At 43.7% G+C, this 16,067-nt stretch overlaps 1 protein-coding gene across 2 annotated transcripts in view; it reads left to right on the forward strand.

Annotated features, from left to right (window-relative positions):
* Nucleotides 1-1,052: 1,052 nt before the first annotated feature.
* The window catches only part of VPS8 (VPS8 subunit of CORVET complex), an 88,149-nt gene continuing 73,134 nt past the window's right edge, over nucleotides 1,053-16,067 (forward strand). The window contains exons 1-6 of one of the 2 annotated variants that reach the window (XM_075417683.1): nucleotides 1,053-1,217; nucleotides 2,137-2,205; nucleotides 3,956-4,086; nucleotides 6,660-6,753; nucleotides 7,759-7,791; nucleotides 9,205-9,259. In XM_075417683.1, the coding sequence (XP_075273798.1) occupies nucleotides 1,092-1,217; nucleotides 2,137-2,205; nucleotides 3,956-4,086; nucleotides 6,660-6,753; nucleotides 7,759-7,791; nucleotides 9,205-9,259 (508 nt within the window). In that variant the 5' untranslated portion in view covers nucleotides 1,053-1,091. The remainder of the gene's footprint in view (nucleotides 1,218-2,136; nucleotides 2,206-3,955; nucleotides 4,087-6,659; nucleotides 6,754-7,758; nucleotides 7,792-9,204; nucleotides 9,260-16,067) is intronic. The other variant, XM_075417684.1, reaches the window with a different exon arrangement.

Below are 16,067 nucleotides of genomic sequence, written 5' to 3' on the forward strand. Positions count from 1 at the left end.
CTCGGAATGGGCACAACGTGGGCTCTTCCCCCAGGCTCTGACGGGTCAGTGCGCAGGATAGCGTCACCCTGAAGCAGTGTGTGTAGGCACAGACACCAGGGTAGCTTGGGTGCCTGACACCATTAATTGTAACTATTTATCCTTCCAATGTGCGTTTTATTTCACATGTGTCAGTGCTGACCCCTCCCCTTGCCCCCTAGCTTGGTGAGGGCTCTTGGAAATCCTACGCGGGTTCCTTCCATCTTGTATAACTGAAATACTGACCTGGCTGCAAATGCTGCTCAGCGTTTCCAGGTGGTTTTGAAAAGAAAACACAACTGCTCGGGCACCAAATCTTGTTACACCAGCTCTCGCCTTGTCAGAAATCAGCCACATTTTCCCAGAGGCTTTGTCTCTCGCCCTGTTTCCAGCCTCCAGTGACGCTTTTTCTTGGCTTTGCTGGGACGCAGCTGCAGACTGGCGCTGTGCACACCAAATCCTGGGCCCCAAAATGCCGGGAATTGAGGCAAAACCCACTTGGCTTTAGCTGCGGCACCGTGGGTCGGGAAGGGGTGAAATGATGTCAATCTCTGTCTCTCATTTCTTTACCTATTAATTTTTTTTTTTTCCCTTTTCCTTCTCTCGGAGGCTAATGCACCCGTCGGTCCCAGGCCCGGTTTCCCAGCTGTCATCGTGGAGACGTGGACACGGGATTTCCCATTAAATAAAAGGATTTTGTGCGGCAGCACTGCTGGCTCCTTTCCTTTCCTTTTTCCTTTCCTTTTTCCTTTCCTTTTTCCTTTCCTTTTTCCTTTCCTTTTTCCTTTCCTTTTTCCTTTCCTTTTTCCTTTCCTTTTTCCTTTCCTTTTTCCTTTCCTTTTTCCTTTCCTTTTTCCTTTCCTTTTTCCTTTCCTTTTTCCTTTCCTTTTTCCTTTCCTTTTTCCTTTTTCCCTCTCCTCCGGCAGCGCGGGGCGCTGCGGCCCCTTTAAGGCCGGCACAGGGGCGGGTCGCCGTGCCGGGCTGCGCCTGCGCACGGGAGGGGGCGCCGACGGACGCGGGTTCGAGTCCCGGCGGCGCCGGCCTGGTGCCGTGCGTTCCGCCGCAGCCCGGCCATGGAAGCGGCGCCGGAGCAGGGCGCCTGCCCCGCGGGAGCGGAGGCCGAGCCGTGCCCGGAGCCACCCGCGCACCGCCTGAGCGCGGCGGAGCTCGAACGAGAGCTGGACTCCCGCAGCGAGCTGGTGCGTGCTGGTGTTCCCGCAGCGCGCGCGCGCCCTCCCTCAGGGCGAAGAGGCCCGGGGGAGGCGGGCGCGGCCGGGCCGCTCCCCTCAGCGCCGTCGGTCGGCGGCGGGGCCGCGGGCCTGCGCAGGCGGCTGAGGGAGGGGGGGTGCGGAGGGCGCAGGCCCCCGCCGCTCCGCGGTCGGTTCGGGCCGTGGGGTTTGTCCCGCCCCTGCGCTGCCGTGCCCTGAGGGCAGATCCCCCGGGCAGCTCCCTCCCGGTTTGACTCTGCCTGGGGACCGCGCGCGGTGGGCGAAACGCGGGCAGCGGCTCGGGCTGTGCTGGGCGATGGCTGGCGGAGCGGGTGACCGAGAGTTTAAAGTAATCCTGTGCCCGGTGTCGGGCCTTGGCCGTGCGGCCGTCCATGGGACCGGGCAGCGGGGAGGGAGGGGGCAGGACGGCTGTAGGACACGAGTGCTGGGGCTAGCCTGCCTGCTTAGCAAAGCTTGGTGTCCCGTAACGCGAGTCTCAGGTAAAAGTGTCCTTATTTTTAAGAAAACGACGTTTTTTCCCATTAGTGAGCAGTCAGGGAAAAATATATCCTGTATATTGATGTCTATGAGTACTAGAAAGGCAGCATAACATTGGTAGTGATCTTTAGAAATAATAATACTAAGAAAAGGCATTTGAAATTTTAGATCTGGGCACGGGTTAGGGAGTTATTTTATATTTTTGATACTAAACACCTCTTGGTCTGTCTTGCAATACTGAATTTCAGAGAATGCATTTTGAATAGGAGAAACTGTAGTCTGTGTGGTGCCTTTCAGTGCAGAGATATGTTGGACGGAGTGCATGCATAGCAGCTTTTATTTTTCTTTAGTAAAAAAAAGTTGTAAGGTGGACTAGGCAACCTAAACTCAGTCTGTGGTTTCTGACGTACAGATCGATGACAAAGAATTCGACATTCCTCAAGTTGATACCCCTCCAACACTGGAAAGCATCTTAAATGAGGTGAGTGGTCTGTGGACATGCGGGCAGGAGCTAAGGTGAGACAGCACATACTCCTTTGGCTCTTCTTATATTGTGTTTTTGCTGGGAAGTAAAACTGTGCAAGTTCCTAGTTTCCTGATACTGATAGCTGACAAGGCGCATGCTCATCTGAGTAATTGCTGTACAATGTGTAATATGGAATTCTGTTTCTTCAGTCAAAATATCCAGAGCTGAAACACAAAGGGTTTCCATCACATGTGAGCATGTTCACCTGTGGGTTTGGACAGCTGTCTGAAGACTAGACAGTCCATTAAAGGTCAGGGTCATCAAACAATTTTTTTTTTAGCCAAAAATAAATGCAGAGAATTTGGATAATTCTGAAGTTGTAGGAGGAGATGAGAACTAGATTCTAAACAACTCCATTTATATAGTAGATTTCATCTATTTAGCCCTCTGGCACGAGTAATGAACTGTCTCAGCAACTGATGTTACCTGTAGAACCTTGCAGGGGGGAACTGACTTTGTCTTGCTTATATCCAATTCAGTGCATTTTTTACAATAGCCACGTGAGTGTGAGATTCTTGGAGAGGAAAAGGAGGGCGTGGAAGTAAATGCAGACTCCAAGAAAACAACCTTTTTAACGAGCTGAGGAAATTGGTGGCTGGGCTTTCTAGGAAGCCAGTATAAATGGAAAAGAAGCCTGGGAAAGATGACAGTTCTTTTAAAAAAAAATGTTATAACGATACACTCATAAGATGTCCCAAACAGATACAGTCTAGGAACGAGAGGAATAGTAGAAGGGGTAGTGTACAGACAGATGTCCTGTTTCTGCTCATGCCTTGGGTGGTGAAGGCAGAGGGAACTTGGTAAATTTGGGTGATAACAAACTGTAAGGAGATGCGGTCCCATTCATGTCAGAGGAGTAGAATCCAAGTCTTAAACTTCAGAGGTACTTATGAAGAAAGTGCAGTTCAGTGCAGACAAATACAAAGTCTTACTCCAGTGCTATTTGTCTCAGTACAAATGGGATGGGAATGACTGGCAAAGCATCTTCTGAATAGGATTTTAGTGGAGAACAACCTGACTGAGCCGAAAAGGTATACAACTGCCTGGGAAAACAGGTGCTTAATGGGCACAGGACTGCCAGCTGTAAGACAAACGAGGAGCACCTGCTCTGCTCTCTGTGCATTGGGCGTTAGGTGGGGTATTGTGTTTGCTCTCTCTGCTTTGAGAACAACATGAACTGTACTGAATTTAGAAGACAACAGGGAGAATGGCTGTTTGAAAAATACTGTTAAAAAAAATAAAATTCCAGGCTAGGCTTGAGAGGAGAGAGAGAGATATCACCAGTAGAAGAGCACAGTGAAGAGCAAAATGAGCTCTCCTAGCAGCTGGAGGGACTGCTAGACTCTGAGGTGCCATTTGGTGAAATGCTGGAGTTCTAGGTCTTTTCTTGGCAATTGAAGACTTTTTGAGAACAGCTTAGTTAATGGACTGTTAAAGTTTTGATGGAGTAGGTAAGATCTGGGGAAGAAAGATTAGTTGAATAACTTTCTCTCCAGCCTGCTTCTGTGATTATAGTGAATTCTGGAAACCAATTCTTTCACACAATCAGTCTGGTAAAATAATGCGTAATTCTGTTTTTCAGATATGAGGCTATCTTGTCCTCTCCTCATTTTTTTTGCTTAATTGTTGCTGTTTTGCTAATGTTTCAGTCAGGGTGTTGTGTGTTTTAAACGTTTAGTAAGTTGTGGTGATTCTCTTCATTCAGACTGATGATGAAGAAGAGTCTTTCATTTTGGAGGATCCCTTTCTCTTGAACATCGATAACACGGATACACACTCCTATGACACATCTTCCGTAGCAAGCTCTGACAGCGGGGACCGGACACACCTGAAAAGGTACTGCAGGACTCATACCCTGGGAGGTTAAATGATTTTTGAAGGAGCACTGCTTATATCCAATAAAAAAAATTTCTCCTTCTTTGAGTGGGCAGGACAATCCAAAGCTAAGAACAGTTGAAACTTCCTTAGGCAACCTCTTTCTGCCTCCTCCTCGAGCTTTGCTGTCAGTGTGCAATTTGTCTGTTGGGTAGGAACCTGTAAATTGCAGGTGTGGGTTTTGTTTCCTGCTGTTGTATCCTAGTGCTGAAATCCCAGGGGAATGGTGCAGGAACCCCCATGGAGCTGCTTGTGACAGAACAGTGTTGTTCCTGCAAGGTCAAGCAGGCAAAGATGGGATTTGTTTTTGCACTGAGGGCTGGCCTCTTTGAGCAATAAATGCATTTCATGGGAAATAGAGTATTTAAATTTCTCTGAATTTTAATGGAATCTTTAAAACACTAAACCATGACAACTTTAAAGAAAATCTTTCAAAGGTGTGTCTGATGGCTTCCAGAGTCTGCAAGAAGTTGGTGGTTATTTTTAAAAGGCAAGTGAACTGCTGTCGCTCCTGTAAATGGAATGCTGATCTTGACATCTAGAAGCAGCCTGGAATGTGATAATTATCTGTAATACTGCTGACTTGCCTCGTTAATTACTGAAATGATGGCCTGATCCTACATCCTGAGCCACTCCCGTGGCCGTATTGTGTGCCAGAAGAAGTTGAATGTTGCATGAGCAATTGCATAGGATATAAACACTCTGTAAGTGTGATGGTTTGTGGTGTCATATGGTGGTGTACTGACTCACTGTCACTTTTTTCAAACAAAATGGTTTGTATTGAGGGAAATGTTACCTGGTGTCACGTAAGCATTTTCCAGTACAGAGTGGGCAGAAAACCCTGGAAGTGTTATTGTCATCTTTGGGTGAAGCTGGTTGCCATGTTTATGGGTCCTTAGCCATAATCCAAGCTATTAACAACATGTTTCTGCAGCTTATGTGTGAGCAACTTCTTTGTGCACCTCTGGAGAGATAAGAACCAGCTGTTTCCTGTGGGAAGCTCAGGAAGTGTGGGCTGGATGAGTGGTCAGTGAGGTGGATTGAGAACTGGCTGAATGGCAGAGCTCGGAGGGTTGTCATCAGCAGTGCTGAGTCTAGTTGGAGGCCTGCAGCTAGTGATGTCCCCCAGGGGTCAGTACTGGGCCCAGTCTTGTTTAATTTCTTCATCAGTGACCTGGATGAAGAGTTAGAGTGCACCCTCAGCAAGTTTGCTGATGACACAAAACTGGGAGGAGTGGTGGATACACCGGAAGGCTGTGCTGCCATTCAGTGAGACCTGGACAGACTGGAAAGTTGGGCAGAGAGGAACCTGATGAAATTCAACAAGGGCAAGTGCAGGGTGCTACACCTGGGGAGGAACAACCCCATGCATCAGTACAGGCTTGGGGTGGACCTGCTGGAGAGCAGCTCTGTGGAGAGGGACCTGGGTGTCCTGGTGGACGACAGGTTAACCATGAGTCAGCAGTGTGCCCTGGCTGCCAAGAAGGCCAGTGGGATCCTGGGATGCATCAAGAAGAGTGTGGCCAGCAGGTCGAGGGAGGTTCTTCTCCCCCTCTACACTGCCAGAGCAAGGCCTCATCTGGAGTACTGTGTTCAGTTCTGGGCTCCCCAGTTCAAGAAAGAAGTCTCTCTCTCTCTGGAGAGAGTCCAGCGAAGGGCTGTGAAGATGATGAGGGGGCTGGAGCATCTCTCCTACGAGGAAAGGCTGAGGGAGCTGGGCTTGTTCAGCCTGAAGAAGAGAAGGCTGAGAGGGGGCCTAATATATGCTTATAAATATCTGCAGGGTGGGTGTCTAGACTAGATGATCCCCAGAGGTCCCTTCCAACACCTAACATTCTGTGATTCTGTTTCCCTGTTAGTTTTGGAAATTTGGCTTTCTGGTGGTGTGTGCTTGTCAACAAAATTGCAACCTTCCCTGGGGATTTTCCCTCTACTGTGTGTGCTACAGTATACCAATGCTCTTTAGAAATACCTCTCCCCCATACACTGCTTGCTTTTTAAAGGCATTTTCTCCGTAAATGGAAACACTTAACCTTTCATATCAGATCAGCTGTATTTTAAGTGAATGTTATTCTTTAAACATACATCCAGTTTTCCTAGGGGTCTGTATTCTGCTAATGAGCCTTTTCCAATTGTGCATTTTCCTTAGATATTCACTTTTAAAGGTTTAAACTTCCTGACTCATTGGAAGATTAATTAAAGAGCAAAAGGGTTACTTTCAGGCATTATTAATAAATTCATATGTTTGCAGATACATGCTTGAAACTGACGATTTGTTTGAAGATCTATTATTTTTTTTTCCCCTGAGAGATGAGTTAAAAACAAATTTTATGCAGGCGCAGTGGTGCATAGCAGGCTTTGCTACTAATCTCCTGTCTGTTTCATTCTGCGCATGTAGGCCCTAAGCAGAAGAATGGAAAGTGCATGAGTTATGAGTGCATGCGGAATTTACGTGCTGCTTCGGCTGGGGGTTAGGCAAAGTTCTACACTTCTACTCTGCTCTAATGTGTTTGGTTTATTTTTCATTTCCTTAGGAAGAAAAAACTCCCAGATGCTCTCTCACTCCATGGCTCAGTTATACGGCTCTCACTTCTGAAAGGAATTTCTGCCCAAATAGTATCTGCAGCAGTAAGTGTCTCTTTCTCCTGGGCACATCCACTAAGAAAAATTTAAACTTATGCTGGTGTGGGGGGGTGTGTGTGTGATCTCCTCCCTCCTCCTACTGATAGTTCTGGATAATACTAACGTGTTTGGTACATAAACTACTAACTAGTAATCCCTAGCCAGTAGTGAATCAGGTACTAGATGACTTACTGCAGCAGAAATATGGTAGGTCCTCTTCAACACTGATTTGCGTTGCTAGGTGTCATTAAACCTCGTGGGAAATGTTAATATAAAAGGATAGCAGTGCTATTGTTCTGCTTGCCTGGAGGTGCTGGAAACAGGTTTGCTTATCGCCTGCAGCAGGCCCAGGACAGGCTCGTTGTTCTGAGCTGAGTGAGGAGCAGGTTTGCACGTTCCTGCGTCTGTGACTGCACTTAAGGCGCAGATGCAAGAGAGCTGGTCTGTGGATCATACTGCCAGGGGAAAACTTACGGTCCAAGATCAGAGCTGAGGTGATGATGTGTAAACAGTGTGTGGGTTTCTGAAGCATGCCAGATTGTTTTACTCTAACAAGTCTAAGTGACTCGTGTGAGTGTTTCTGGATGGCTGTGTGTCCAGGGTGCTGGTGTCAGTGTGCTGCCACTGGCTGGGTTGGTGGAGGTGTGGGTGAGCTGTCTGAATGGGAAGCTAAGAAGGTGTGCTGGAGAGGGAAGTGGTTTTGCAATCGATGTCTATGTTGTGTACACACAGAATACTGAAAACTGTTATGAATGTTAGACTGTTTTGAGAAGAACATGGTAACTTCCATACAGAATTACAGGTTATTCTGCTTTGTCTCCATTTCTGTGCACTTTCTCATCCCTTCTGGGGATTTCTAGCCAGCGGTTCCCTCAGCACCGTCTGCCCTGGTGGGAGTATTAAAATGCAACTTATGTTGATTTTTCTGTGTATTGTAGCTCTAATTATTAGAGACACGCACAGAGCCGGATGTACTGTCTCTCTTACTCGTGACTTGTCCTCTTTTTCTAGGACAAAGTGGATGCTGGCTTGCCCACTGCGATCGTAAGTACTCTTGGCAGTTTTCAAGTACTGTATAGCTAGTTTTCCTGCAAGTTTGTTGAAGTGGTAATTTAAGATACGTGATAAATGCATTTTCCTTCTTAGCCTTACTAAGAATTTTCAAATATGAGGGGTGGGAGAAGCAGCATGAAACATCTATTTCCTGGGGACAGCGTTCAACTTTTCTTAATGGCCCAGCTGCTCCTCTGCTCTCCCCTTTTTCATGTCATCACCAGGGCTTGTTAGTTGAGCACCTAACCTCTCCCCATAAGGTGAGCATTCATCTGTTGAACACATTAAATTTCTCTAGCTTTTTCTTCTTTGCCAGTTAAAGCTTTGGCTTCTAACAGTTTTTTAAAGAAACTTAAACTGAAGTGCTCAAAGTGATGGGTTCAAAATCTCTATGTCTCTGATGTAACTGAAATATGACCTTAAAATACAAAATTTCACTAAAAGCCTGTCTGAAAGATGATCCTGCTTAGCAATTTGCATTAAACTTCTTGAAGCCAAGCATGCTAATTAAAATACGTCAGAAGTGAAGGTGCCTATAGTTAAAAGAGAAGAGAAGCATTTTAAGGAGGTGAAATACAGCAAGTATGTGTTCTGCCCTTGTGAAATGAGTTTTAATGTTTTATGAAGAAACTAAAGTAGTACTTGATCGCTTTGACTGTAGTAGCAGTAATCCATAGAAATTATTTTTTTTGTTTAAAAAGGAAAAAAGCTGTGGTCACATCTAAGGCACAAGGTTGCACAGAAAAATTGGAAGCACGCTGTGACTGATGTGCACATAGGATAAAACCCTGTACTTATGTACTCCAGACATTAAAGCACTTAATTTTTTTTAATCTGACTTACACTTGCTAAGAAATAAAAAGTAGGACAACATTAATAGATCTACATCATTATGTGATTTCTATTAAGTTTTATGTGCAGTAGAATCCTGGAGCTGTGTTTAATTCCTCATGGAAGGAAGTTGGAGTCTCTGGGTTTGCTGTAGACTGTCTCTTCAGGTGACCACTGCTGCTCAGGGTTGTGGAGGAGTTCAGATGTGGATGTAGCAGCTGAGTGAGGAAAACCCTCAGAGTATTTATACTCAGTTACCACACCAAAAGAATGAGGCTGACTTTACAGAGAAGGAATTTCACTGTGGGTACCACTCTGAGCATTTTCATTTCAAACAGCAGAGGAAAAGGCAGCCCTCCGAACTTGAGAAAATCTGTGATGGTCGTTCAGGTGTAATACTTCTCTAGTTTTTGCATAGGCATTGCTTGTCACTTATAAATTAGAAAACAGTTACATCTGTAACCTTCGAAATCTTCCCCTTTTAGCAGGCTTTGTATGAGTGTAGTGAGAGTTTAAGTGGTGGATTTGTGACTGACATTTCTTCTACTTTCAATCTTTCTGCATGACTTTCAGGCAGCATCAAATCTGATAGCAGTGGGGACTTCACATGGGTTAGCACTGATATTTGGTAAGTTAACGAAAAAGTTTTGATCTTTTTTGCGTTTTAATGATCTTAATAAAACTAACAAACAAAAAAACCTACAACCAAAACCCAAACGGACACAAGTAAAAAAACCCAGCCTGAATTAGAACTGTAGAGTGGATTTCTTCTAATATGTTCTACTTGTTCTAAATATGATTTTCTTTCAGTAAAGAAATAAAGCACAAGTAATATTTTAGTTGTGTTTATTCACATATTTCTTCTGCTTTGTTGGGGGTTGGCACATTGATATTGAGAAATGCAGTGTTCTGGCAATTGTCTGAAGAGTCATTTCTATGTTTAAGTATAAGTTACTCTGTTTTCAAGTGGAAGAAACCAGAACCAATAGACAACCATCATCTCATACTGTATTCATCTTCTCCCCTATGATGTAATAGCTGCCAGCATTAGGGAAATTAAAATGTGTTCCTTGGAAAGCGAAACGTCTGACCCATGACTACCTGCAGGCTTGCATCATAGGTTTCCCTTCCCTGACCTTCCCCTGTACCAGTCACCTCTGTGTCCCTTCATTCTGTTATTCTTTCCTTCCTCTTGTCACCAAACTTTCTTAAAGTTCCTGAGCTTGTGCCTCTGTTTGATTATCCAGCTTACCAGCTGGGCGAGAACAGCTCTTGAATTGCTCCTGTACACATCGAGGTTTTGCGCCTTTTGTCTGTGCAGCACCAAATTCTTAACAATTTTAGGAATTTCATTATCTTCTTTACTTTTCTTTCAAAGTTGGCTGGAATTATTCAAGAGACCAAAAGTTACAGGGCACAGGGTACAACAGAATGATGGGAAAGGCTGTGACACTGTAAGACTCACCTTCCTGAGTATTTAGACATTAAACTATTTGATGCCATTTGCTTAATCCAGTATTGAATCAATTACAGGATGTGCTTAATCTGAATATAAATAACTTATCTGCTACTGTCAACACATGATCTTACTGAGTTTTTAGTAGTAGATCTTTGTGGTTTTTCTAAAATTTGTCTCGTACGTGGAGATCTCCAATATCACTATTATGGAACACATTTTTACTCTGATTTTCCTGTTGTGCTGTCTATATGCAGACACTATGAAGTCAGTAAGCTTTCTAACTAGAAGCTGTTCTCTGCAAGTGTCATAACAGAGAGATAGTATTTTTAGCATTTTACACTCTGGAAGGGGCTCTAGGACTCTGTATAAGCATGCAAAGAAGAAGGGTCATTCTTACCTTTGTTACAATTATTTCTGTATCAAGTCCTGTTTAAGAGAATGGGCCACTGAATGTCCAAGATGTTTAGTATGCTGCGGTATTTCAGGTGATGTATTTGTAAGGTTGGTTGGTTTGTTTTGCTCAATGCAAGTGTGTTTAAGCAAAGCTTTCTTTTTCATACTGTTCATTACTTTGGACCAACATGTTTACTGTTATTTTGGCCATGATCTTTGCAAGGCTGTGTAGTCTGTAGTTACTCAGCTCATTCTGGCACTTCAGGAAATTTGCACAGTGCCAGCTTTCCACTAATTAGCTTTTATTAATATAAATGTCAGTGCTTTGAAGAACAGCTCTACATATTTGCAACAGGACCTCTAAAGCTTTCTGATCTATTCAAATATGTGAAGTTACTGTTTATACAGCCACATACTGGGCTGTATTATCACAAGAGCATTCAGCAGGTTGAGGAAAATTATTACTCCCTGCTGTTCTGCACTTGTGGGTCTGCATCTGGAGTACGGTGTCCAGTTTTGGGCTGCTCGTTACAAGAAAGACATCGATGTACTGCGGTGAGCCCGGCGGAGGTGGGTCACCAAGGTGGTTACAGGGCTGAAGCACATAGGATGCGTGAGGAGAGGCTGAGAGAGTTGTGTTTCTTCTGCATGGAGAGGTGGTGGCTAAGGGGCCGTCATGTTGCTAGCTTCTACTACCTAATGGAAAGCTATAGAGAAGAGAGACTCAGCCCATTCTCAAAGGTCTGTTGTGTTAGAGAAGAGGCAGTGGACCCACACTGCAACATGGGAAGCTCTGTTTAATTTTTTTGCCATGAGGGTGCTGAAGCGTTAGGTAAGGGTTAAGAGGGGTTGTGGAATCTCTGGCCTTAGGGATCTGCAAAACTCAGCAATGCCCTGTGCAAGCTGATCTCACTGACTTTGCTTGGAGCAGCAGGACTCGGCCAGAGGCTTCCACACCTCCCTTGCAACTGAAGTTATTCTGTGAATCTATGCTGTAATTTAAAGGTGGTGAGGAATGCAAGTATGTCATCCAGCTGCGTTTCTGATACGGGCACGAATGCTTCCTGGACACTTCTGTTATCTGCTAAATTCTTTCAGTTCTATAGCTAAAGCTTGGGCGTTGACCCTGGTGCTCTCAGATCTATCTACAAAGAGAGAAATCCTTGCAGGACACGGCTGTATAAAGCCTTCTTGTGTGCAGAGAGAGAGGATTAGTGTTCTGGCTTGGGTTTATTCTGTAATTGAAAGCAGCAGTTTATGTCTGTAGACTGATCAATTTCTGTGCTATTTTAATGAAAACATTTTTCTACTAGATGTGTTAATTAGGATGAGATTTACTCCCTAAAGTTTTGTAAGCTGAGTGCATAAGTTTATACTGTAGAATAGAAACATCACCATTTTTGCCTGCAAAAATGTAGGTCCATTTTCTGGTTAAACGTTGCTGATGTTCAAATTTCACTGAATAGTCTTGTATCACTAGCAAATTTTTTAACCTTTTTTTTCCTTCATATATTTGACTTTATGTAGCTATTTAATTTGTCTCTTCTCACAAGTCCACCTATACCTCTTGACTTCTCTGCTTTGTCCTTTTTAAGAAAGATTTAGGTAGATTGCTTTCTGCTTTTTTGAATGCTTCTTTTGGCTCTTGAACAATTATCACAGGACAGTTCTCAGGTTGCATAATCTTATCTTTGAAAAACAATATTTTTCTTGTGGGCTAGGATTGGATTAGATGCCAGCTCTCTGACATCGTGTGAGTGTTGCAGAAGCGTTGGTAGGAAGGGATGCCTGGAGGGCTGTAGTCACTCGGTTTGGTGCGTTGAACTGTCACCCACAGGTGGGTTGGGGTAGCCCTGGCTTTGTCTAGCCAAGTCTTGAAAAACTCTTACGGATGGAAAATGCTGCCCAACAGGTAAATGTGCATGCACACATTCCTCTGGTAACCTGCTCCAGGGCCACGTAATCTTGCAGGGGAAAAAAATTTGTAGCAACCCATCTAACTTCTCAATCTGCCAGTTCTGATATTTGCCGTTTGTTACATGGTCTTACATCACTGAGAAGAATTTGGTGCTCTCATTTTTTACCCATCTTTCAGGTAGTTTATCTTTTCTTTGATGCTTTGTTACCACGTTAGGGATGATGACAATTTTTTGTGCCTTAGGAATATGACCCTCAGCTTGTTTATAGTGCTGCGCCTTGCTTGGGGGATTTTTTTTTTTTTAATATAAAAGAGGACCATCCTTTTGCCAAATTCTTTCTGAAACTTGTTTGGAGTTGTGAGCGTTGTGCAAATGAACAATTATGCCGTGTGCCATGACTTTTCTTGAGGATTGCTAGCCAGAGTGGAGAAATGCTCTCCCAGCAAGCCTGTAACAATGAAGAAATAATCTTTAGAGTTTTTTTTTTCTCCATCTTTCTAGAAGAGCTAAGAGGTTTTTACACTAATCAGAAACTAACCCTTAAGCAGAATTCACTGAAATGTGTTATTTTTCATGGACACTTTATGTTCAGGACAGAAAATTTCTATATAGCTAAGCTTTGATTTTGATTAATGTTGAATCATCTATTTTCTTGGTTGGCTGTAAAACTTATGGTTAGTGTCCTGAGTCTTTGTTGAGGTGTGGGGGTAGCATGATATCTCGAGAGAACAGGTAGTGTAAGTACCTGAGGAGAGCATTAAAACTAGATTTTGGGGACCGTTGTCCTTGGTTGTTTTTTTGAAGTTAATGGGAAGTCGATTGTCTGGCTGGTAGTAACTGCTGAAAATAGTTTTACCAGTGAATTTCCAGTTTTATTTCCCCTCAGATTTCTTTTGTTTAGTCTTCAATATAATGAAGTCCAAATTTATAGACTAATTTTTCTTCAGTCGTTCCATACACTTTTTCAACCGCTTGGTTTTAAAACTCTAGCTACCACAGCATCCTCTCAGTTACTTGAATAAGTCAAAAGGGAAATGTTAACCAAAGGAAACACTATCAGCAAAATCTGAAGGTTCTCTATATCTTTAAAGATTATCACATATATGCTGTTTGTTACATCACTCCTTTCTTTTACATTGATTTCTGGCTTTTTCTTTCCTCTTTTGGCCCTTTCTGTGTGGACTGAAAAGGAAAAGGTACAGTAACACTGCACTGTGCACGTACCCTGCATGAACAGCTCCTGTCTTGCCCAGTTTGCATGTTGTCTGTGCCAGACTGTAAGATGCCAGATAAGAAACGACTAAGGCAGTGCAGTAACCAGTCAGTGGACAACACTGCTGGCCAGTCTGGGAATTGGTTATTGCATGTACATGCACTGCATGCTTCCAAATTCTCCAGGCAAGAACAGCAGAGGAACAAGTGAATGTGCTGTTTAGAATGTTTTAGGGCAGCAGATCTATAACTGTTATCAAAGGCATTATTTCTGGGCAGGACATGAGCTCCTCCATGAGATCACCACCCATCTGTTCCTGCCTGAGAGCTGTCAAGTGGGAGCACTGTGGAGTAGGTACCCAATTCAAAGAGCCACAAGCCAGAAACTCTGTGAAACCTGGCAAGCAGACAACAACTTCAGACAGCCCTGCTCATGCCCTGCATGTGTGGCTGAGGAAGGGACCAGTGGGTTCGTGCTGCGGTAGCCACAGGTGGTCTGACTGAACCCTTGCCCTGAATAATCATTTTCCTAGCTGAAGCTGAGGGCAGGGTGTGGGCAGGGGGGTTCAGCATGCCCTGGTTTAGGGGAGAGCTGTTGTGCTATTGGGGGCGATGGTGTCTGCAGCCTGTCCTGTTAGCTCGCTGTCGATTGTCCTCCTGATCCCCAGGCCCAAGAGGGATATACCTCCTGGGAGAGCACTTACTGGTACTGTGCCTAATAAAGGTGGGAGGAAAGGACGCAGTCGTAAACTTTGTAATATTTGAATAATTCTGCAGGAAATAAAGCAGGTCTTTCAAACTCAGGAAAGTCATGGCTTAAAGAAAAGATCTTGATGAAAACCTGGTGATCTGAGAAGTAATAACTTCTGGAGTGCTATGCTTATTCCTTTGTTCTGGACAGTGACTTGTTTCATATTCACAAATTTGTTTTTATTCTTTACTTGTGGAGCAGTATCAAAATGCCTTCTCGTTTTGACTTCAGACTTTGAGAGCAACACAAATAATTACTGCCAGAATTTTTTCAGATTAAGAATTTCTTTATATAAATTGCATAATTAAAAATATTTTTTAAACAGTTGATAGCCACCTTCTTTTTAAGCATTTGGAAAAAGCTTTTTGTGCTTAACCCTAACTGTGCCTTAATTCAAAGCTGGTAATGTTAGTCTGGAAAACCATCAGATTATCTTTTATAATCTTTTGCTTTTATCCATTTTTATTATGCTACCAGGTAGTTAATAGGAGCTCATTGATTCAGGCATCTTGCTTTGCTTTGGAAGCAATTTTATCCACCTTATTTGTAGCTAGTATTTAAAAAACAAAATCTTACCTAATGGCTCCTCCGTCTTTTGACTGGCTGGAAACAAGAACAAGTACTGGCATGGGTTTCTATGGGCTTAGCTTTCCAAGTGACTCTGACTTCTTTCTTGACTCTGAAAATGCATCTCTGGCAAATAATGGGCACTTCGTTCTTAGGAAGGAATAACTTGAGTCATACAAAGCGTTTAATTTTGGGGAGGGGTGGGAGTCTTGTTTACTTTGAATTAATATTGGGGCAAAGGAAAAAAGAAAATGGATTTGAAAGTTCACGTTGGGTATACGTATAAAGATGTAAAGCTGGATTGAAAGTGGTAGTGATTCTGAAGGTGCTGCCCTTTTCAGACAAAGCTGTGAAAGATTCTCCTTTTTCATGCCTTACAGGAAACAGGTTATTGATTGAATTACTGACAGGTTTGAGAAGAAGTGGAAGGAACTGAATGCAATTCACCTGTAATAGCAAGAGCTACAGTATTCACCTTATTTTTAAACATATTTCTATGGTTAGCAGATGGCCTTTTTGTAAATGAACTGTATTTCCAGACGTCTGGAACAGGAATTATTTCTTTGGGACTTGAAGGACACCATTTGGAGAATACCTCTCTGGGGAATTTGTTTTCCAGCTGTAGCTCTGTGTTCTCTAAGCTTCCATGGAAATCTTAACTGATTTTTCTTTCTTTTCTTTGACCTGTTCTGATCTGTGGCATGTATGCCCTTGTCACAGTGATGTCAAGGTGTTTCCTAGCAGTGTAGAAAAGGATGGGTTTTGTTTCCATCACATGACTTCTGTTTTCATCCTATCCTAATAAGGAGAGTTGTGTGCAGAGCAGTGGCCTTGGTTGTGAAGCGTTTCCACTGCCTTGCGTGTGGTGATAGAGGTGGTGCCTGAAACGCCTTGCCTGGCCCCTGGAGCAGAAGGTGCAGTGGTTTGCTGTGGCATCGGACTGACCTTCAGGAAGGCTCTCAGTTGTGCTGGAGTTGCAGTTGCAATGAATTCTGTGTTGCTTTTCTAACTTCTCGCTATAGTGAAGCAATTTTGGCTCCATGTTCCTGTTATGTATTGAATGCTGGCAGCATGTTTAAACAGTAACTTGTGTGACTGTTGGAGCTTTCGGGGAGTTGCTGCTGTACACGTAGGT

This window comes from Opisthocomus hoazin, chromosome 4, assembly GCF_030867145.1.
Source record: "Opisthocomus hoazin isolate bOpiHoa1 chromosome 4, bOpiHoa1.hap1, whole genome shotgun sequence".
Taxonomy (NCBI): Eukaryota; Metazoa; Chordata; class Aves; order Opisthocomiformes; family Opisthocomidae; genus Opisthocomus; species Opisthocomus hoazin.